The following is a 23,904-nucleotide window of genomic DNA, read 5'->3' on the forward strand; positions in this document are numbered from 1 at the left end:
TAAATATTATCTGGGTGTACGCGTTTCTCACCAAACACCTGCTTTAGTTTGCATTCACCTCTCAGCTCAGCTCCTGCTGCAATAAATAATGACAGACTTCAGACAATTATGCAGCCACCATCTGTGAAGTGTTGCTTGTGTTATTTTTCCTTAGCACGCGGCTGTCAATAGCAAGCACCCGCTAATATGTTACCGACTTCATCTGTGGTTTACATGGCTTCAAGGTCCTCGGAGGAAGAGGGTAAAAGCCGGAAACATAGTAAATGTTAGAAAAGCCGGAAATCATATTACATGCATTGAAAAAGCAGGAAATCCATAGTAAGTGTATTAGAAAAGCTGGAAATCATAGTAAATGTATTAGAAAAGCCGGAAATCATAGTAAGTGTATTAGAAAAGCCGGAAATCATATTACACGTATTGAAAAAGCCGGAAATCATATTACACGTATTGAAAAAGCTGGAATTCTATAGTAAATGTATTAGAAAAGCTGGAAATCCATAGTAAATGTATTGGAAAAGCTGGAAATCATAGTAAATGTATTGGAAAAGCTGGAAATCCATAGTAAATGTATTAGAAAAGCTGGAAATCCATAGTAAATGTATTAGAAAAGCTAGAAATCATAGTAAATGTATTAGAAAAGCCGGAAATCATATTACACGTATTGAAAAAGCCGGAAATCATATTACACGTATTGAAAAAGCTGGAATTCTATAGTAAATGTATTGGAAAAGCTGGAAATCATATTACACGTATTGAAAAAGCCGGAAATCATATTACACGTATTGAAAAAGCTGGAATTCTATAGTAAATGTATTAGAAAAGCTGGAAATCCATAGTAAATGTATTAAAAAAGCTGGAAATCATAGTAAATGTATTGGAAAAGCTGCAAATCATAGTAAATGTATTGGAAAAGCCAGAAATTCTATTAGGTAATGTTTTCGCATGTGCAAACTTTTTGCACCCTTCACTCGAATGTGTCACTTTTCTCCGCTATTGCATACTGTATGCAGGTTTTCGGCAACTCTATTACAAAAGACGTGATGTGGCATTTGCCTAAAAAAAATAAAACTTGCGGCTAATAGGATGGCATGATACGCATTTTTGGTGAAAAGTTTGCACAAGTGTAAACTTTTCGACAAACCGCAGCTTTCATAGCTAATTGGATATGGTCCTTAATATGATTTCCAGATTTTTTCAATGCACTTTATATGGTTTCCGGCTTTTTCAATGCATTTACTATGTTTCCGGCTTTTACCCACACCCGTCCTCGGAGCACTACAGTATAATCCGCATCATACGAAGTTCCTTTCATTTTATTACATGAGCATTGAAACATGGGGAGATTTCCATGGACAAATCTCTGGGACTATCCCTGGAAATTAGGGACAGTTGACAACTACAGTATGAAGTTATCTCTTTTTGAAAATTCTTCTAAGATGAATAATTGTAAAGACACTTTTCTTTAGTAGTTTATTGTAAACTGAATGCAGAAGTTATCAGACATATCTCCCGCATTCACTAAGTAATGTAGAATATTGCTGTCCCCATTATCCTCAATGAGGGCTACGGTCTGGGCCAATTTACCAAGCTCCAAAAAGCTTTTCTTCTCAGAGCTTGGCCTCAGCAGCTAATTGCACTACAGATGGGGTCCGTCTTTCTGTCTCTATGGATCGCCAGAGAGGGAATTTCTGATGCCTCCCCACCTGGCTCCATGCTCCTCCATGTGCAATGCTGTATCGGAACCCAGAAGTAAAGTGATAGCCGAGACAGACTCTTAAGGGTCGATCAAATTAGCCAAGAGGGGGAAGGGCGAATTGCTGTTCAATAGTGTGGAAACGCCGGCAAGGGCACCTTATCTCGCCCACTCTCGTGGCTTGATTTCACCACGGACTCGCAGGCTTAATACACAGTCTTGAGAGGCTGCAAACAAGAATCCGTGAGTCCGGTGCTACCATACTGTAAGTGCAGCATAGCCGATTTGTCCCTCATTGAATTTCCCTGTTAATCAGAGCCACTGTACCGGCAGGAGTTTTATGGTAAACAGGTACAGAAAATCATTTCTTATCACAGTGATAAGAAATGATAGTTTATGGGGCCATACAGCATTTTTTTTTTTTTTAAATAAGCCCTTAATAGTCCTGAATATAGACATATTAACCTAGAGTTGTTGTCCAGTGGGGATTTATGCCTGTGCTCAGGGCAGGGCCGGATTAAGGCCCAAATGGGCCTGGAGATGAAAATATTCAAGGGCCTATACTGAGAAGGGGAAGAGCTGTGAACGGTGCTGTGTGGCTGTGGTCAGAGTCCCCTTGGTGTATACACTCCCTAAACTATAACCACAATGTCTCCCTAACTACATAGAAATAGAAAAATTGCATAATTTTGTTTTTTTGGGGAGGACGGGGGACTAGAAAAACTATTTAAATACTTAAAAAATATGGCCAGTTAGGCAGCTGGTAATCATTCTGTCATGTTGATGGGCCTATTTTTATTTGGAGGCCTGGAGCTGTAGCTCCATCCGCCCCATTGTTAATCTGGCCCTGGCTCAGGGGAACCCTGGATAAGCTGGGCCTACTCAGAGGAGGAATCATTATTCACAGTAATCTACATCAGTGTTATGACACACATGCAGTGTCCGCCTCTTACTTAGTTACCCCATTTCACCCTGCTCCGCATTACATGCACCAAAAGCTGTATTGCAGGTACAGTTAGGTTTAAGTGCTGGAATTTTTTTTTATAAACTAGATTTAAATTTAATAAGCAATTTGCAATTTTGCATCACTATACTAAAGTCCAGGTATCAGTAAGGTAAAATGAATGGATAATGGGGTCTATTTATCAAGCAGTGAAAAGTGTGGAGAAGTGGACCAGTGGAGAAGTTGCCCATAGCAACCAATCAGCTCCTACCTATTATTTTATAGACTGTACTTGATAAATGTTACTTGAAAGCTGATTGGTTGCTATGGGCAACTTCTCCACTGGTTTACTTTTCCACACTTTTTACTGCTTGATAAATAGACCAATGTCTGATAAAAAGCACTTTAACAGCAACTTCACAGCAGTGTTCATTGTTATTTTAAAATGACAATGGGGTCTATTTACTAAGCAGTGTTAGGAGACTCACTGTGAGAAGTGATAAGAAAGTGATAAGGTGCCAGCCAATCAGCTCCCAACTGTCATCTCACAGGCTGTGTTTGAAAAATGACAGTTGGGAGCTGATTGATTGGCATCGTATCACTTTCTTATCACTTTTCACTCTGGGCTTGATTCAGAGCCGGACACTATTTGCGCTCGCTCGTTCAGAAAAAGGGGCCGGCTATTTAAATTGAGCGCTCACTCTTTGCGGTCTGTTGACGCCTCTGAGCGAGCGAACGAAACATGCGCTCGCTATTTTGTAAAGACACCCCCTGGCCGCTCGCATCATACGTCATCTCCGCTATTTATTTGATTAATCGAGTACATCGAAAGGCGTCTGAACTGCTCGCAGTGCTTGTGGTAGGATTTTCCTACCGCAATCATGCGAACAGTTCAGGCTAAGAAACAACCAAGTGACGTGGTCGATGATGATTTGTTAATTATGCACACCCTTAAAACGCCTGTTTTGACCGTTTGGCATGCCAGCGTTCGGATCACCACTCCCCATTTTCAAGCACTTTCCCCTGTTACCACCCACAAACGCCTCATCCTGTCACTCAAATTAGCAGACACTCGCTATTTTGCGAGCGCTCGATTTCCGACCGCAATGACTGGTTGGCGCATGCGCATTACGACCCATGTTCGGAGGCATTTATCATGCCTCATTAATAGAGATGAGCAGGTTCAGATCTCAGAGATCCGAACCCACCCGAACTTAGGGGATCCGAGTCAGATTCGAGCCAGCTCGGGTTTTCCCGCCTGACTTGGATCTCAAAACGAGGAAAAACATCATCATCCTGCTGTCGGATTCTCGCAGGTTTTGAATTGCATAAAAGGTCCCACGATCAACGCCAGTTTTCATTCTTGCTGTGGAGAGTGAAGAGGGAGGGAGCTGGGACCTGTGCTGCTGTGCATAGGGGCTGACTACAGTTGTGTTGTCACTCGGGCTGGCTGCTTAATGTCCATAGGGGCTGGCTGTTGTCCATATAGGAGCTGGCTGGCTGTTGTGAGGTTGTCTTGTCCATAGGGACTGGCTGGCTGTTGTCCATAGGGGCTGGCTGGCTGTTGTCCATAATCCATATAGGGGCTGGCTGGCTGTTGTCCTGTCCATAGGGGCTGGCTGTTGTCCATAGGGGCTGGCTGGCTGTTCTGCTGTGTTGTCCTCTGTCCATCAGGGGTGCTCTTCACCCCCAATGTGAAAAAAATAAAAATATATTTTATTTCTGTGTGTGCGTTAGCCACATTGATTATCAGCAACGTAGGTGCGCAGGTGTGCTGCCTGTGTCATTTATCAAAGGGTTGCTGCCTAATTCAGGGGTCCTCTCCCCCCCAAGTGCCCCCCAAAAATTTTAATAAAAAATATTTGTTTTCCCTGTGTGTGTGCGTGTTAACAATCCCCACTTATCCGCAACGTAGTTGCACTAGGGGTGTTGCCTGTGTCATTTATTAAGGGGCTGCTGCCTCTTTCAGGGGTGCTCTTCACCCCCAGTGTGAAAAAAATAAAAACTATTTTTTGTGTGTGCCCACACTTATCAGCAACGTAGGTGCGCAGGGGTGCTTTGCTGCCTGTGTCTCATTTATCAAGGGGCTGCTGCCTCGTTCAGGGGTGCTCTTCACCTAACAATTTTTTCTGTGTGCGTGTTTGCCACACTTATCAGCAATCTACGTACGCAGGGGTGCTGTGCTGCCTGTGTCATTTATCAAGAGGCTGCTGCCTCATTCAGGGGGCTCTCTGTGTATTTGTGTTCGTTAGCCGCAACTTAGCTGCACTATTATTGCTTGGTGACACTGCTGTAAAACCGCATTGAGTATGGAGGACAGTCACATGACAGGAGAGCAGGATCCACATATCAGTTTTTTAGCTGCTGGCAGCAGTCATGATGATGATTAAAGGCCGTGAACGTCATCTATGAAGGCCGATGTACCAGGGCTTAACTCAGGCCATGTAAAAATCAACTTTTACCCTGTTAGAGAAAAAAAAATCTAAAGCTAAGTCAGCTTTAGAGAAACAAAAAATTGGCAATATGCAATTCACTACACGAAGTGGCAAGGAAAGAATAAGGCCTTGGCCTTTATTTATGACTGGCGGTTATAGTTGTGGTGATTTAAGCCCTTCTGCTTGTAAAAGAGGTACAAAAAAAATGTAAATTGTCTCCAAAAAGTCATAGATCCCAGAGGAGAGTCCAAGTGTGTCCGCGGTTGCCATGTGTGAACCTGACCTTTCTAATACTGTACATGAAGAGGATCCTCCTTCCACCATTTGTGTGCCCTCTGCAAATGTGGGGATGAGCAGCACAAGTCAACATGCTGACGTAGAAATCGAGGATGCTTCTGTGGAATTGCACGAGCGAGGAGGATGAGGTGGATATTTACGTAGTTGGTGATAACAAGGATGATGAGGATGTTGATGATGATGATGATGAGGAAGTTGCTCCAGAGGATGTTTCTGTAAAAACTGTAAATCAGGCAACAGTTGTTGCCCATGGTGGGAGAAATCCCATTGTTGCCATGCCTGGGCAAAGGACCAACATATCCACTTCTCATGTGTGGAATTATTTCCAGCCAAATCCAGATAACCTTTGCCAAGCCATTTGTAACCATTGCCAAGTAACATTGAGTAGAGGTAAGGACCTTAACCATCTAGGAACCTACTCCCTGTTACGTCATGTGCAGCGCATTCATCAAATTGGAAAGGGTATTTCAAATTCTAAAACTTTGGGGACAAAAAACACAACAATCAGTCCAGTGTCACCCACAGTAGCTGCTCCCTTCTCTCTGGATCCAAGTGCCTGCAATCTCCACCACCAACACCTGCATCATCATAAAACATCCTCAATCATGATCAGAAGTAGTTCTGCTTCCAATTTCATAAGCATGACTGACTCGTCTCCATCTGTGATTCTTCAGAAGGATCCTTGAGTGCTATGCCTGTTGCTGCCACTGGGGGTGGATCTTCATCCCAGAAAGGGACCAAGAAGACTACTACTAGTAGTAATTAAAAAAACAATTCACTATTAAACAGTCCTTTAATAGAGGAAGTAAGTATAACAGCTGTCACCCAGTTTCACAGCAGATCACTGACGCCATGACGGCTGTGCTAGTATTAGATGGTAAAATAAAAGAAAATGAGGATGATAGTGTGTAGGAAGTGCAAAAGGAGGATGAGGGGGTAATTTGTGTCCTATCCATTGCTAATGAGGATGATGAGGATGTTTGCGTAAATCAGCCACCAGTGGCATCAGTTCTTGCTCATGATAAAAAAGCCAGAAAAGCCACGTCTTGGGTGTGGAATTATTTTAATCTAAATTCTGACAACAGTTGTGAAGGCATTTGTTCCATTTGCAAAGCCAAAATTAGCAGAGGAAGGGACGTTGACCATCTAGGCACCTCCTCCCTGTTACGTCATTTGCAGCGAAGTTCATGCAATTTGTTTGAAAAAATTATAATAATTTGTAAATTAATAACAAACAGTCCAGTATCAGCTACCAGCAGTTTGGACCAGCACATGCAATCTCCACTACCAACACCCTCATAAGCGACCTCCTCCTTAATAATTGAAGGTAGTCCTTCCAAAAAATGTTTTGTGGGGGCCCAAACAAACCAAGGAGTTCAGCCGCGAAAGTGTCAGTCCTAGTGGCTAAAGTGCTTGGTTTGTTAAACTGTGCATGTCCTTTTTATATCCCACATAAGAGTGGGTGGGAGGGACAATTCCATCTTGCACCTCTTTCCTTTACATTTGGCACAATTTGGGGCATTGCCGACTGACATTATTATGGTTTATTAAACTGCCATCCTGTCTGCCACTGCTATGTGGCAATGTTTCATAGATGTCCTATATTTTTTTAAACTGCCGTGCGTTTGTGCCGCTGCTCTGTTGCTTACTTTAGCCAGCCAGCTCGCTGCAGCCTTTGGCCTATATTGGTGAAAAATAGTGAAATCAATATTGTGAGCTTTGAAGTGGTTAAAAATGCCTAGAAATGCCTGAAAATCATTGTTATTGAGGTTAATAATACTGTAGGAACAAAAATAGGCCCAAATTATGTGGTTTTAGCTGTTTTATATCATTTTTTGGAAAAAATACAGATCTTAAACCAAAAAACAAAACATCAAGGAAAAAAATCCAAAACCAGATCCAGATCCAAAACCAGGGGAGATACAGATCCAAAACCAAAACACGGTGGTCTGCGCACATCTCTACTCAATAACTAAAGTATCACTTCCGAAAAGCTGTTCTTTTTGCGGAGTCAGCTCTTTCTGAATTGTGATACTTTTCTCATTTATCTAGAGCCCTCTCTCTTCACCCAGCCTGCAGTCCCTGCTCCCTGTATCTCCTCTCCCTACCTGCAGACGCTGCTCCGTCTCTCCTCTTCCCAACCGGTGTCTATCCCAGGCCAATCTTGGCCCCACCTACTCCCGCTGGGGTCCTATGCGGCCCCTCCGCGCAGGTGTCCAATCACCCCCGCGGTTGTCCGATCACCAGCCGCCCCCACCCGCGGATGGACAATGCACCCCCCGTGCCCCCACGGGTGTCCAATGTCCGCTCAGCACCTCCCCTCTCCCGCATTGGTGGGTATACGATCCAGAGCTGCCGCATCTTCTACCCACCCCAGCACGTCTGTGTTCTCTCGGTGAGTCCGGGTCATATGTCTGGAGCTCTCAGCTCCAGGACTCGGCAGTGCAAACACAGCAGGGAGGGATCTGAATAGATCGCTCTGCAGTGTCTGCCATGTAAATCTCTCTCTGTGTAAACAGCAGCCTGTTAAGATTATCGTGGGCTGAATGCCATCTCAGGATGGCGTTCAGTAACACCATCAGGTTCCGAAAAAAAAGCTTTTTCGGAACTTGATGAATGACCCTGACAATTATTTCTTACAATATTATGTGAAAATGTTAATTTTCATATGCTTTTGTGAAAATGAAGTGATGATGAATAGGCCCCTCAAGCACTGGTATCACACTACTGCCTAGGGAACTGGTGTCACACTACAGCTTAGAGCACTGGTTACCCGGGCCCGGACTTGCTGGAGGGGACCGGCAGGGACCCGGGTCCGACGCCACTCCCCCCTCCTGCGACTATACCCCACTCCCTCCCCAGCAGCAGTCTCCTCTGCCTGTGGGGGGAGCGATCACGCTGATTGTGCCCCCTCCCTGGATTTGCGTCGGGCCGAGGGACTCACAGCATCACACTACAGCCTAGAGCACTGGTGTGACACTACAGCCTAGAGCACTGGTGTGACACTGCAGCCTAAAGCACTGGTGTGACACTACAGCCTAGAGCACTGGTGTGACACTACAGCCTAGAGCACTGGTGTGACACTACAGCCTAGAGCACTGGTGTGACACTACAGCCTAGAGCACTGGTGTGACACTACAGCCTAGAGCACTGGTGTGACACTACAGCCTAGAGCACTGGTGGGACACTGCAGCCTAGAGCACTGGTGTGACACTACAGCCTAGAGCACTGGTGTGACACTACAGCCTAGAGCACTGGTGTGACACTACAGCCTAGAGCACTGGTGTGACACTACAGCCTAGAGCACTGGTGTGACACTACAGCCTAGAGCACTGGTGTGACACTACAGCCTAGAGCACTGGTGTGACACTACAGCCTAGAGCACTGGTGTGACACTACAGCCTAGAGCACTGATGTTGGAGCATGCTGTACAGTCACTCACTGTACAATGTGTATATGTTCACAGAAACTGATGCAGATGTTGTCCTGCTTTGTATATACGGAAATAAACACACGTTAATAATAGCCATATGCATAGTTATACGCATCTAGCGTTGTATACAACTTGAACAACCAGTAACTGGCCTGAAGAGTAAAAGAGAGTTCAACCATAAGTATGTGTGTGTGGCCTGCTGGATGTATTACTCTGCATTTCTAATCCACTGCATGTGTGACCCTGTATCTGTGAGTCCTCGCATGTGACCCACTGCATCTGTGATCCACTGCATCTGTGATCCACTGCATGTGTGACCCTGCATCTGTGATCCGCTGCATCTGTGATCCACTGCATGTGTGACCCTGCGTCTGTGAATCCTCGCATGTGTGACCCTGCGTCTGTGATCCACTGCAATATAACTTTATTTTGATCATGACCAGTGGTCAGGTCATGTTGGGTGGTGTATTGTCCAATGTCTGTATAAAGTGTAACCGAATTGCATTATTCAGTTTTCAATTGTGGCTTTTAAGTAGGGATGTGCGCCGGACCATTTTGCCGGATTTGGATTTGGATTTGGTTCTAATTCGTCGTCCGGCTTTGGATTTGGATTTGGATTTGCCAAACTGCGGTGACTGGCTTTGGATTTGGATTTGGATTTGGATTTTTTTACAAAAATTGACAAAAAAAGCTAAAATCACATAAATTGGTCTTTTTTTTCTTCCTAGAGTATTATTAACCTCAATAACATTAATTTCCAGTCAATTTAGACCATATCACAGCTTATAATATTGTTTTCAACATTATTGGCCAAAGGTTGCAGTGAGCTGACTGGTTACTAAGCGACAAAGCAGCGGCACAACGACACAGACACCACAGTATAAAGCACATCTATGACACATTGCCACACAGCAGTGGCAGAAATGAAAAGTAGTGCACCCACCCAGTGGGGTACGGCCAGCAGAGTCACAGTACTTGTTTACAAAGTGGGCTACGGCCCTAGGAGTCACAGTGCACAATCTTATTAGCATTACACCGCACATAGGGCCTGATTCACATTACACCATAAAGTAGTGTCTCTTATTTATGTTACGACACACAGTAGTGCCCCTTTTACACAATGCCCACAGTAGTGACCCTTTTACACAATGCCCACAGTAGCGGTGTCCCTTACACAATGTCCCCCAGCAGTGGCCCCCTATGCAGTCCCCTTAGTAGTACGGTCCACTATGCAGTGCCCCCAGTTGAATGCTCCCCAGTAGTATGCCCCCCATTAGCAGGCCCCCCCAGTAGTATGTCCCCCATTAGCAGGCCCCCCCAGTAGTATGCCCCCCATTAGCATGCCACCCAGTAGTATGCCCCCCCAGTAGTATGGCTCCCCCAGTAGTAGGCTGCCCCAGTAGCAGGCCCCCCCAGTAGTAGGCTGCTCCAGTAGTAGCCCCCCCTGTAGTATGGGCCCCCCCTGTAGTATGGCCCCCCCTGTAGTAGGCCCCCCCAGTAGTATGGCCCCCCCCAGTAGCAGGCCCCTCAGTAGTATGGCCCCCCCAGTAGCAGACCCCCCCCAGTAGTATAGCCCCCCCCAGTAGCAGGCCCCTCTGTAGTATGGCCACCCCAGTAGTATAGCCCTGCCCAGTAGCAGACCCCCCCCAGTAGTGCAGACCCCCCCAGTAGTATAGCCCCCCCCAGTAGCAGGCCCCTCTGTAGTATGGCCCCCCAATAGTGCAGATCCCCCCCAGTAGTATGGCCCCCCCAGTAGCAGACCCCCCCCCAGTAGTATAGCCCCCCCCAGTAGCAGGCCCCTCTGTAGTATGGCCCCCCCAGTAGTATTGCCTCCCCCAGTAGCAGACCCCCCCCCAGTAGTGCAGACCCCCCCCAGTAGTATAGCCCCCCCAGTAGCAGGCCCCTCTGTAGTATGGCCCCCCCAGTAGTATAGCCCCCCCCAGTAGCAGACCCCCCCAGTAGTGCAGCCCCCCCCCCCCAGTAGCGCCCCCGGACCTTTGACAAGTAAAAAAATAAAAAAAATAAAACTTACCTGTATCCCCGCTCCCGCGCCGTCCGCTCTGTCACACGCTGAGGAGGGAGCCGGAAGACGGAGCTCATGTGTGAGCTCCAGCCGGCTCCCTCCGTGCAGCAGCCAATGAGAGTCTGTGTGACTCTCATTGGCTGCTGTAACAAACACACAGCTGCCGCTGGCGGCTGTGTGTCTGTGTCTGTGTAGGGCAGAGCGCTATCACTGCGCTCTGCCCTACACGCGAGGAGACCTGATGTCGGATTCTCTAGTGAGAATCCGACATCAGGCGGCCGCCGTTCGGCCCCGAACGGGGATCCGAGTCAGGCGGTGAACACCCGAACAGGGTTCGGGTGGACTCGGATCCCCAATGTTCGGAGCGGTTCGGATTCCACAGAATCCGAACCGCTCATCTCTACTTTTAAGTAGCATAACTTCCATGAAAAATAGGTGTACCCTTTATAATTCACTAAAACTAAACTTTAAAAATATTTGACTGCAACTACCAATCTCAATAGCAAATAAAGCAACCTGGTGAAGGTGAGGTATTAATAGACCACTAACACTAGGTCCGAATTATAGATTATAACTATTGAACTAATTTGAGATAATAGCTGCAGTACCGGGTTGGTTTAATGCCGACTGCTGGGAAACTGTCTGTCTAAATACCGACGCCGCAAGCCTGAATGCTGAAGATCCCGACTGGGGCTGGTAAGTACCCTAACCCTCCCCTCTCCCCCCCTAACCTTCCCTTAGTGGTGCCTAGCCCTAAACCCCCCCGGTGGTGCCTAAACTTACCCCTCCCTCCCCGCATCCTAAACCTAACCCTCCCGGGGTGGTGCCTAACCTCCCCCCAGTGGTGCCTAATCCTAACCCCCCTCCCCACACCCTAAACCTAATCCTCCCGAGGTGGTGCCTAACCCTAAGTCCCTCAGGGGTGCCTAAACCTAACCCCCCCCCCCCACAGCTAGGCGCTAACGGTGCCCGGCTTACCTTCAATCGTGAAGCCGTCTGTCTAGAATCCGGCGTCAGGATTTCGACGCCTGTCTTTAGTTCTGCGTTGAGATTTAGACGCCGGGATTTAGTCAGTCGGCTTTCCAGTCGTCGCATCCCGAAGTACCCTGCGTTGCACGGGTTTAAATCTTCAAGTTATTACGTTTTATTATGTGTTGGCACCAAATCCATCCAGTGGAAGGCCCAGAACAGGCTCCCTGGGTCAAAGTTCTTCCCAACGCACTCCGCCATGAGGTCCAACCGGGACCACAACCCCTCTGTGATGTTTTCATCTAAAGCCAGCCAGTGGAAGGCCCAGAACAGGCTCCCCCTGTCAAAGTTCTGCCCATCATCCCCGGGTCAAAGTTCTGCCCAGTGTACAACAATGGGAGGTCCGACCGGGACTTCAACCCCCAAGTATGTCTTTTTTTGATCCAATGTTACCACTCTGGGAAGTTTTCGTCCAAATCCATCCAGTGGAAGACTCAAATCAGGCTCCCCGGGTCAAAGTTCTGCCCAGCGTACACCAATGGGAGGTCCAACCGGGACCCTAACCCGACCAAAACTTGGCCAGGAACCATCTGGACCACCATGCATTGGTTTCATCTCAATCAGTGCAAGAGTGTCCGAATGCATAACCGGACAGACAACAAACAGACCAATTAATTTTATATAAGATTGTAGACTGTTCTAAGAGTGAGATTTTTTTTTTGTATAGATCTGTATACTCCATTCCATTGCCAATTATATTGGGCATTTTTGAAAAATATACTGTACATTCTTACACTTATTGGTTGAGTGTAAAGCCCACAGTTCGTAGGCTATTTGGAATAGATATCTTATTATGTTGAATTCCGAGACCATGCAGAAATTTACCCTATGGAATGGTGGTTACATATTTTAGTGCTCAACCTACAAATTCACGGTATCTGCAAAACAATGATCAAGCCAGGTTTAGAGTCTACATTTCTGGACGAACTTTGCTTTATTCACACTCGTATTATATTGAAATTTACATTCTAACCCAGCACTGGCTGATACACAGGAGAGAGGGAGCGAGGAAATGAAAATTCCTAAACCATTTAGAGAAAAAGAGACACGTGGGATGATCAATATGAAATGCTGTCTAGTTGGAGTGCAGGCTTCTGACACGTATGCCCTGGAAAGCAAATGTCAGTGCACGGAGACGTGATTGTTATAAGAATTGCAGACTGCATAATACAACTAGGAATGCACTTAATGTATAATTGGCTGAATATCCAACCAAATTCAAACTGTAATTTGCATATTACAATTCAACATCAGGATAGTCAATTATATAGTTGATAATATATGGTTATTAAGTCACCCTGGCGTTCTGTGGTCATATTAAATTTTACAATGAAAAACACAGGTGACCGAAATCTGAAAAGGATTAGGTCAATTCTAATCTCTATAGTAAATAACAGTAAGGGGTTTTATTTCTTATTATACCAGGGACGTACTGGGGCCAAGAACTGGTCCGGCATGCTATGTGCACAAGAAAAGGGGGCGTGGCTCTGCATCATAGGTGTGTGGCCACGCATCACGTCCTGACTCCCGACAGAGTGCCAAAATGCAGGGCTTCCTGGCCAGGTCTTCAGGCAATCGGACCGGCCCATCAGACCCTGTATAACACACATTTTCTCCATATAAATACTGTAGTAACGAGATTAAGATGCACCAATTCTAAACATGTACAGTAGTCAGGTTCTATAGATATTTACTATCAATATTACAGATTATTTAGATATTTCTACTTCAGGGTCCATAGGGTATACACAGGATACCTTGGGGTATAGGTGATGACGTCAGGCATCGTGCACCATAGAGTTAAGCTTTCAGCCTCCCAGGATGCACTAAGGTCCCCCTCCTATACCCCGCCCCCGAGCCAAGGCATCTCAGTTTCGTTTGGTGCCCGGCCGGAGTCGGATGTACCTGCTAGAGTGGGGCTTAGTAGAGCCCCTGAAGTTTTCTTCATGCAGCTGTGGCTGCACATCTGGAAGTACAGCATGGACAGTCAATACTGACGTCCATGCTGTCTTCCCTACACCCCGCCGGTACCAGAACGCCGGTACCGATCCGGGAATGCTGGTAAGCATCTGGGGTCACAGCTAGCGGTGACCCCAGATGTTTTGGACCATGGCCGGATCTAAGGGGGGCAAAGGTAAGCAGCAGGGGTCCCGCGGTGGGACCCTGCTGAACATGGTCCGAAGTCCCCAGGCAGGGGGCTCCCTGGGGACTGGCTGCAGCGTGGAGCCAGGTATTAACCTGCGCTTCCACTAACCCCCTGGGACAGCGGACCGCGGCAGAGCGGTAGCGCTGCGGCATCCCAGGGGTTAAATGCATGCCAGGGGAGCGTGCCTTCCCTGTCCCACAGCCGGCGCCTCCCCCGCTGCACGCAGCCCTTTCTGCACACGCCGACTGGCCCTGTGGCAGCGCTCCTCCCCTAGGCCAGCCTCCTCTATGCTCCTCGGTGGCCATCTTCTGTAACGCATCGTGAACGCTGCTGGAAGCCTAAGATCGGAGGCATCGTGGCCTGGGTCCCCCCGCATACCTCTCCTCCGCTTGGTCAGGTCTGTGTATGCAGCGCTGTGTCCTACCAGACTCTGTGTCTGTGTAGTTGAGTATCAGCGCTGATAGTGCAGGATTTATTTTTCTGTGCATTGTATGTGACTGTGCTAGCGCTGCTGCCTGTACTTTTTATTTCTTACTATCAGCCTTATCACTGTCCCTGTTCTTTCTGCTAAAGCCCTTGCGGTGCGGTGCTTGCAGGGTGGTCTCTCGCTATACTAACAAGTATTGGTAAGAGGGGTCACATACTTTCCATCATGTCTGAGAGTGACTTTCCTCTCCAGCTTCAGTGTACTACGTGTAAAGTACCTGTAGCGGAGGGGGAGGGTAACGCGGAGGGGCTATGCCGGCAGTGTTATTTATTGGCGCGGCCAATTACGGTCACAGCACCGGTACAGGAGCTGCCCTGGGCTTGTTTCGCCAAGGCGCTTACAACCCTGGTGGGCCAGTTAGCTCCGCAGCCCGCGTTCTCACAGATGGGATTGTCCCAGCAGTCAGTGGTGTCGTCACCCATGCAGGGTTTCCCGAGGCAGTTGATGGTACCCCACAGTCTCCCTGTTTCCCCTCCCCCGGTCTCTCAGGAGCCTGCGTGGGTTAATTCCCTGACTAGTTCTGTTCAGCACTTGTCGGATGTGTTACAAGGGGAGTCTGTGTTGCGGCCACATAAACGGCCGGTGGCGTCTCTGTCTGCTCCTTATGAGGATGACGACGTAACGTCTGATGATGGGGAGATTCTGGATCTTTCGGACCAGGAACCTCTCCGTACTAAGGAGGCAGACGCTAGGTCCAAGGTGTATATTCCTGAACTTATTCGGGCAGTCCGCACAGCTTTGGTGATTGAGGTCGAAGAGCCTCCGGTGTCCAAATCTAAATATGCCTTTTTTAAGGATATTAAGGGTGACGCCACAGTGTCTCCTCTTTCGGGTCAGTTGGTGGACCATTTAGAGGAGGCGTGAAAACAGCCTGGCAGACGATACCAGCCGCAGAGGCGTTTGGCGGTGGCTTATCCGCTCGCGGATAATTATTTTTCTAAGTGGGAATCCCCTCCACAGGTGGATTCTCATGTGACACACCTAGTCCGTAGTGCCACATTACTCATGCCATCCATGTCTTCCCTAATGGATGCTACTGACCGCAAGGTGGAGATCTGCCTAAAGTCCGTTTATTCCGTTGCGGGGGGGGGGGCAGCTAGGCCGGCTATGGCCATTTGTTGGGTTGCCAGAGCTATGGAGCGCTGGGCTGACACTTTGGAGGCGTCCTTCGATTCCGACTGTTCGGCTGAACAGACGGAGTTGATCGGCAATCTCCGGGATTCAGCCACTTATATTAACGAAGCGGCCTTAGATATCAGTACTCTGGCGTCTTGGATTTCTTCGGCAGCTGTAGCTGCTCGTCGCACCTTATGGTTGCGATCTTGGAAGGCGGACGCTGATTCCAAAAAGGGCTTGGAAGCGTTGCCTTTTAATGGAGAAGTTCTATTTGGTCCGGACCTGGACAAAATTGTAGCCACACTGGCGGCAGCCAAATCGGCATGTCTCCTTTCAGCCCTATAGGGCCCAGGGTAGGCCTAAAGCACAATCCTTTCCCCGACAGGCTGGCCCAAAAAAATCGGCCAAGCCCCGGAAGCAGGCCTGGAGTACCAGGTGTCCGGCCCCTAAGCCAGATGACAAGCCTGTGGCCTAGCGGTCCGGGCCTCCCTTTGGGGGATCCCAAAGTGGGAGGCCGCCTGCTGCAGTTCGCCCGGTGTTGGTCAGTCACCACGACAGACACTTGGGTTCTCGAGGTGGTTTCTTACGGGTACGCCCTCTCCTTCCGGCACAGACCCCCGTCTCGATTCTTCACCACGGGTCTGCCATCAGACCGGAACAAAGCCTTGGAACTGCGGAAGGTCTTGCACACTATGCTCCAGGCTGGAGTTATAGTGCCTGTTCCATTCTCCCAGAGGGGCCAGGGTTTCTATTCCAATCTCTTTTTGGTGCAGAAACCCAATGGGTCATATTGTCCGATTCTCAACCGCAAAGCTCTCCACAAGTCTTTGCGGGTGCCGAAGTTTCGGATGGAGACCCTGCGGTCCATCATTCTGGCGCTGGAACCTGGGGACTACATGGTGTTGTTGGACATACAGGACACTCACCTGCATGTCCCTATTATGTTACGTCATCAACAGTTTCTCAGGTTTGCAATCCGCAACGAACACTTTCGGTTCCGGACGTTGCCTTTTGGCCTGGCGACAGCACCACGTGTTTTCACCAAGGTGATGGCGGTCATGGCGGCTTCCCTGCGGCTGCAGGGAGTCCGCATGTTACCGTACTTGGACGACCTTCTCTTGATGGCAGGATCTCCAGAGCTCCTTCTACGCCACTTGGACCTGACCATTGCGGCACTGCAATGGCACGGCTGGTTAATAAACTGGCAGAAGTCCACCCTGAGTCTCAGCGGATTCTGCACCTCGGAGCCTTATTGGACTCCGGACAGCAAAGGATCTTTGTGACGGGGGAAAAGATCTCTGCCTTGCAGTTGTCTGCAAAGCCGCCAGGTGTCTCTGCACTCGGCGATGAGGTTACTGGGTTCCATGGTGTCGGTATTCGACATGATGGAATATGCCCAGTTTCACTCCAGACCTCTGCAGCACCTGATCCTGTCCAAATGGAATGGACTGCCTCAGTCTCTGAAATCTCAGACAATGGTGCTCACTCCGGAGGTTCGCCTGTCCCTAGCCTGGTGGTTGCAGACGACCCATCTCAACAAAGGTCGTCCGTTCTGGGTGGCGAATTGGGTCCTGTTGACAACGGACGCCAGTCTTCAGGGCTGGGGAGCAGTCTCGGGTCCACACTTGTTCCAGGGCAGGTGGACTCAGACAGAAACAGAGCTTCCAATAAACATTTTGGAGCTCCGCGCGGTGTTAAATGCTCTCCAGCAGGCACATCGGGTTCTCCAAGGTCACCCAGTGCAGGTCCAGTCGGACAACACTACCACCGTGGCCTACATAAATCGACAGGGAGGAACCCGAAGTCGGGCGGCTCTCGTAGAGGTGTCCCGAATCCTGGTATGGGCAGAGCGCAATCTCCCGGCCATATCAGCAATATTCATCCCGGGAGTGCTAAACTGGGAGGCGGACTTTCTCAGTCGCCAGAACGTTCATCCGGGGAATGGTCCCTGCACCCGGACGTTTTTCAACTGCTGGTGGACAGGTGGGGTCTTCCAGAGATCGACCTCATGGCGTCCCGGCACAACAACAAGTTGCCGGTGTACAGGTCTCGCACAAGAGACGAAAAGGCGTCTCTGGTGGATGCTCTGTCCGTCCGGTGGACGTTCCGGTTCGCTTATCTGTTCCCTCCGTTTTACCTTCTTCCGCGGGTAATCTGGAAATTCAAACAGGAAGGAGGGACGCTTCTGTTGATAGCTCCCGCTTGGCCCAGACGGCACTGGTTCTCAGACCTTCAGGGTCTGTCAGTGGACAGTCCTCTGCGGTTGCCGCTACGACCGGACCTTCTGTCACAGGGTCCCTGTCTTCACCCGGACCTGACTCGGCTGTCTTTGACGGCGTGGCTGTTGAGACGGCCCTGTTAAGGTCCAGGGGTTTTTCCAGCTCTGTAGTGCGAACCATGCTAAGAGCTCGGAAACCGTCTTCCGCGAGAATATACCATCGTGTGTGGCATATATTCTTCCAGTGGTGTCGACCGAGAGGTTATGCACCTCGGGAATTTCGTCTATCTAGAGTGCTAGCCTTCCTGTAAGCGGGACTGGACCATGAGCTTCGCCTTGCTTCTTTGAAGGTGCAGGTTTCTGCCCTGTCTGTCTGGTTCCATCGTAGGATTGCTACAATCCCTGATGTGCGCACCTTTATGCAAGGTGTTCTGCGAATTCAGCCGCCTTTTGTTCCACCTGTGGCGCCTTGGGATTTGGCTGTGGTCCTGAGGGCTCTCCAGGGATCGCCGTTTGAACCACTGGGCTCAGTGGATCTTAAATGGCTAACAGCTAAGACTGTTTTCCTTCCGGCCATCGCTTCGGCCAGACGTGTTTCTGATTTAGGGGCTCTCTCTTGTAGACCCCCTTTCTTGATTTTTCATGGGAACAGGGCAGTGCTGCGCACTCGTCCTGAATTTCTTCCCAAAGTTGTTTCCTGGTTTCATATTAACGAAGAAATCGTTGTGCCGACTTTTAACTCACCTGGTCTTTCAGTGGGTGAGGCCACTTTGGATGTTGTGCGGGCCTTAAGGACTTATGTTGACCGCACTTCTTCGTTTAGGAAGTCGGACGCCTTGTTTGTCCTCTATGGCTTCCGTAAAAAGGGTTGGCCTGCTTCAAAACAAACTTTGGCAGCTTGGATCCGTATGGCCATTTCAGAAGCTTATCTTCATGAGGGCCTGCCGGTTCCATCCTCTGTGAGGGCTCATTCCACTAGGTCTGTGGGTCCTTCGTGGGCTGCTCAACGTGGTGCCTCTGCAGTACAGATCTGCAAGGCTGCCACGTGGTACTCGGTCCATACATTTGTGAGGTATTACGCGTTTGACACCTTTGCCTCTCAGGATGCTTCCTTTGGGCGGCGGATTCTCCTTTCAGCACAGGAGCGTCCCCACCCTTGAAGGATACTGCTTTGGGACATTCCCAAGGTATCCTGTGGATACCCTATGGACCCTGAAGTAGAAAATATGAGATATGGTAAGAACTTACCCTTGTTATCTCTATTTCTACGAAGTCCATAGGGTTCCACAGGACTCCCGCCCTGTCGCACCTGTGCTGCAGATGGGCTTTACTCTGGTCACCGGTTTTTCCGTCCCCCTTTGGTGAGAATGTAATTCTTGTGTGTGTCCAGATCTTTTTTCTCTCTCTTCCTTCTCCTCCTCTGGCCTATGGCTTGGTACGTAACTGAGATGCCTTGGCTCGGGGGCGGGGTATAGGAGGGGGACCCTAGTGCATCCTGGGAGGCTGAAAACTTAACTCTATGGTGCCCGATGCCTGATGTCATCACCTATACCCCAAGGTATCCTGTGGAACCCTATGGACTTCGTAGAAATAGAGATAACAAGGGTAAGTTCTTACCATATGTCATAATTTTTTAGGTGTCTATTCATCATCCTTTAATTTCTACAAATTAGGTAAAAATTAAACATTTTCACCTACTTTTGTAGAAATTAAGTATCTGGCCATTCATTATAACGGTAACGCAGGAGATTTCACGAATATCCCCTACTTTCTCCTGTCCCCACACAATAGTATGGGAACCTAAATTCATCAAGCTCAGAAAATTAGAAAAAATTTTGGAGCATGACAGCGGGAACCTTCGCTATCTTCAGATGGCGTTTGTTCCCAAAACCCTGCTCCTTCCTATGGAAAGTAGGTCCAGGGTTACGAGGGTTGGATACTTTACTATCGGGGGGCTACTCAGCAACAATAAATGAACTGAATGTACAGGCCCTGCCCCCTTAATATAATATATTTTACATACATAAACTACTGTTATATCGTCATTGCTTAAAATTGGTGATTTCCGATGTCATAACTTAAATGTTCATTAGTCAAATTTGTTGGTTGAGTCTCCCATATCCAAATATTCCGAAATACGGATATTCCGAAATATGGATTTACATTGATTGACCTAGTAAAACTTTTGTTTTTTGATACTTCAATGTACACAAACTTTGTTTAAAGCACAAAATTATTAAAAATATTGTATAAAATTACCTTCAGGCTTTGTGTATAAGGTGTATATGAAACATAAATGAATTTCATGTATAAAGACAAACTTTGATTGAGCCACAAAATTATTGAATAAAATTACTTGCAGGTTGTGGGCCTCATTCAGACCCTCTCGCAAGCGCTGAGCACTTGGGTCGACGTTGAGGCCCTGCGCACACGCAGCTGCCGCACTGCGCGTGTGCAAGCCCCGGAGCGAGAGAGAAATTCTTTCACTCCGGGGCTCACTACAAAAGGGGCGGCTGTCGATGGTGATCGACAGCTCGCACCGTTTTGTAGGCGGGGCGGGGGGGGTGGCTGGCCAAACGGAGGCGTTCCCGAAGGAACGCCTGCCGTTTGGGGGCAGTCCCACTGACATCACTCGTGATGTCAGTGGTGAGCTTCCGGCTCTATTAGAGCCAAAAGCTCACTGGGGTTTGCTGTAGACAAGACCCTACCACAAGGGTCTCGTCGCAAACCCCGATGTTCGCGATGGTCTTGACCATCGCGACCATCAACCTGGCTGCTCGCTAAAGCTGTGGGTGGTCACCCACAGCTTAGCGAGCGGCCAGGAGGCCGACGCTTTACAGAGAAGCCGCCGTCCTCATTCAGAGCGAACGCTCGCATTTTGCGAGCGGCTTTGAATGAGGTCCAGTGTGTATAAGGTGTATATAAAACATAAATGCATTCTGTGTTTAGATTTGGGTCCCATTCCCAAAATATCTCATTATGGTATGCAAATATTCCAAAACACAGAATATTCCGATATCCAAAATACCCCTGGTCCCAAGCATTTTGGACATGGGAGACCCAACCTGTATAAGGTATAATCCACATACTAATACACCGTAACATGTTCCATTTGTAAATTATTATAAATCGTTGCAGACACCTCAGATTTTTGTGATTGTTAAATATACTCAGCCTACATCTTTTATGTGGTCACAGAACTTCTCACTGGCTCCAGACAGCAATATCATTTACAGCAGGCCATGTATTATCCCAACCATTAACATCACCTTTGTATCAACAAAGTCATATATTTCATTTTTTGCTCCACAAAGTACTAACTCTGTGTCGTTGCATTGAATTGACCAAATCTTTGTCAACATTTAAGTTAGAAAAAAATTAAATTGTAGACTGGAAGTGGCTGTTAAAAGAAAATATATTTTTTAAGTGAATCTGTCAACCCAACATTGGAGGCAGCCATATAGTGGGTTCAACCGATAGGCTTATCCATTGACTAGTAAACAGCGACAACTGAGGCACCGCCTGACTCATAAGACAGACGTATATTCATGAGGTACACTGATTGGCTGAATTCTCATGAATATCGCAAAATGGCTACCTCTATTGTATGCAGTCCACTTTAAGGTGTACTAAACTGAAGATACAAGTTAATTTATAGGAAAGAATTATTAGTAAAACATTCACAAATATATATTTAAAAGTTTGAGAACAGTTTAGATAAAGTTGTAAATGTGAGGGAAGGTTGTTCTCTAGACACTGCAGACTTCCAGTTGACAATCCCAGTGCAACGCACTATGGGCCTGATTCAGACCCACTCGCGAACGGCTGTCCGCTCGCAAGTGGGTCGATGTTATGGACTGAGCATGCGCACGACGGAGGGAGCTCCGTCGCGCGCATGCGCCAGACGCAACGAGCGAAGGAAAGTCCTTCGCTCGTTGTGTCCGATCAAAGGGGGCGTGCTGTCAATGTTGATTGACAGCACGCCCCCTTTGGTGGGCGTGCCGGGGGCGTGCCTCCCGGACAGGGGCGTTCCCACGGGAACGCCTCCCGTCAAAAGCCGGCCCACTGACATCACTAGTGATGTCAGTGGGAGTGATTTTGGCTCTGATAGAGCCAAAATCACTCCGGAGCTTGCGGTTGAAAACCTCAACCGCAGGCTCCGGCTCGCAATTTCGATGGTCGCGATGGTCACGACCATCGCGGCCATCACAATGCACGCTCGTATAGCCTGTGGGTGGTGACCCACAGCAATACGAGCGTCCAGGAGGACGCTCCATTTTCATGGAGCACGGCCCTCATTCAGAGCGTGCGCTCTGCTCAGAGCGCACTGCTCTGAATGAGGGCCTATGTCAGCCATTTTAACTTTCTCTTCAGAAAGGATCTCTGGCTTTATTTCAAAGTTGGTTCATACAAGGCAAATGAAGGACATGCAGATATAAGATAAAGGGTAGAGATTATAGAGGACATTGACCATCGATGATCCAATGGTTCTCCGCCATCAATGGCACAGAAGGCAGCAACATTTTTTTCCCTCGGTGCCAGGGTATTGGAGCTTAATCTTGCCTCCTTCAATGTCTTTCCCAACAACAGGGTCAGCAATCGATCAGTACAAACTACCAATGGTTCACCATCAATGGTTTCATGCCATCAAGGTCATCAACTGAAGGCACCATCGATGGTTAAACTACCGATGGGCATCCCTAGTAGAGAGGGCATTGCACTTGAAAATCTAATTTATCAGATCTGATGCTTGTTGCCTGTATGCAAAGCAGGAGCAAATGGGAGGAGCACATTGTAAAATGGGCTTTGGAACTAATAAAATGTCCCTCTCTTGTGGTGACCTATAGACATTGGGCTAACACAACTTCACCTGCTATTGACATTGAACTGCTGTCAACAGTACTTTGTACTATTGATGTTACAATTACAGCCATGTTGTTTATCTCTTTCCCACAGGAGGGATTTTTGAGACACAGGAAAATGAGCCAATTAATGTTGAAGAACTAGCCTTCAAGTTTGCAGTCACCAATATAAACAGGAACCGAACGCTGATGCCCAACACCACACTCACCTATGACATCCAGAGAATCAACCTCTTTGACAGCTTTGAGGCATCCAGGAGAGGTAATTCTTTCTTAGTTCTTTCAGTTATTTTGAATTTTTATGCCGAGACTTCAAAATATGGCTGCACTCAATATTGGAGGCGTTGATGTACGCCAACTCAATAGTTAGCGCACATCTCCAATGTTTGGGAGTCTGCGTTTGCATGTGCAGAACGGGTCCTGCTATCTCCCTCACAGACCCCCCCCCAAGCAGCAGCATGATTTACATGCTACTTCAATTGCTGGGGGAGGGAGTGGGGTCGAGGCTGGCCACCATTCCCAGAAACGGGGGCGTGACGACCTGTTTTCCAGGAGGGACAAGGCCAGGGAGGACACAAATTTCTTGGCCTCGCAGGTGCCAGGACCTGGCCAGGCTGCGGTAAGCTTCACCTTCTCCAGCCTGACCAACGAAGTAACCATTGTGACCATCGTTCGCTATAGTGATCCCAGGCTGTGACCTCGGTGGCAGCGCTGCGGTCGCAGATGCAGCAAGGAGGGGGTCTGTTTCCTACATACACCACCAGCTGCATTTGTATTTTAGATGGACGGAATTATATAGCCGCTTGTGTGCAGCTCTGCAATTCCATCCATCTCTGAATCAGATTCAAACAGCGCTATTCGTCGCGATTTGGGGATAGTTGTAGTGGACACGTGTATACAAACTATCTCTGCAATACCCCACTCATGGGTTCTCAATGAAATGATGGCACTCAAAAAAAGAAAAGAAATAATACAATTTATACAGACTGTATTATGCTATGATATTATTTTCTTTTCTTTGTTTGAGTGCCGTCATTTGATTGAGAACCCATGAGTGGGGTATTTTGAAGAAATTGCAGTTGTTTAGAGCGCCCAGTGGATCAATTTGGTGATATTTTTTTAATTTGTTCTTATTCTGTGGAGTTTTTAGGTGATACCACTGCACCAAAGGTCTATAGGCAGCTTCCCATATAGCTCACCTATCCGTTACACACTTTTTCTG

At 47.9% G+C, this 23,904-nt stretch overlaps 1 protein-coding gene across 10 annotated transcripts in view; it reads left to right on the plus strand.

Moving 5' to 3' along the window:
• GRIK1 (glutamate ionotropic receptor kainate type subunit 1) overlaps window positions 1-23,904 on the plus strand; it is a 547,486-nt gene that overhangs the window by 190,577 nt on the left and 333,005 nt on the right. For all 10 annotated transcript variants that reach the window (XM_088481658.1, XM_088481656.1, XM_088481659.1 and 7 more), the window contains exon 2: window positions 22,777-22,944. In XM_088481658.1, coding sequence (XP_088337784.1) covers window positions 22,777-22,944 — 168 coding nt within the window. The remainder of the gene's footprint in view (window positions 1-22,776; window positions 22,945-23,904) is intronic.

The sequence above is a fragment of the Taudactylus pleione genome, unplaced genomic scaffold (genome assembly GCF_031769625.1).
Source record: "Taudactylus pleione unplaced genomic scaffold, aTauple2 ptg000276l, whole genome shotgun sequence".
Lineage (NCBI taxonomy): Eukaryota > Metazoa > Chordata > Amphibia > Anura > Myobatrachidae > Taudactylus > Taudactylus pleione.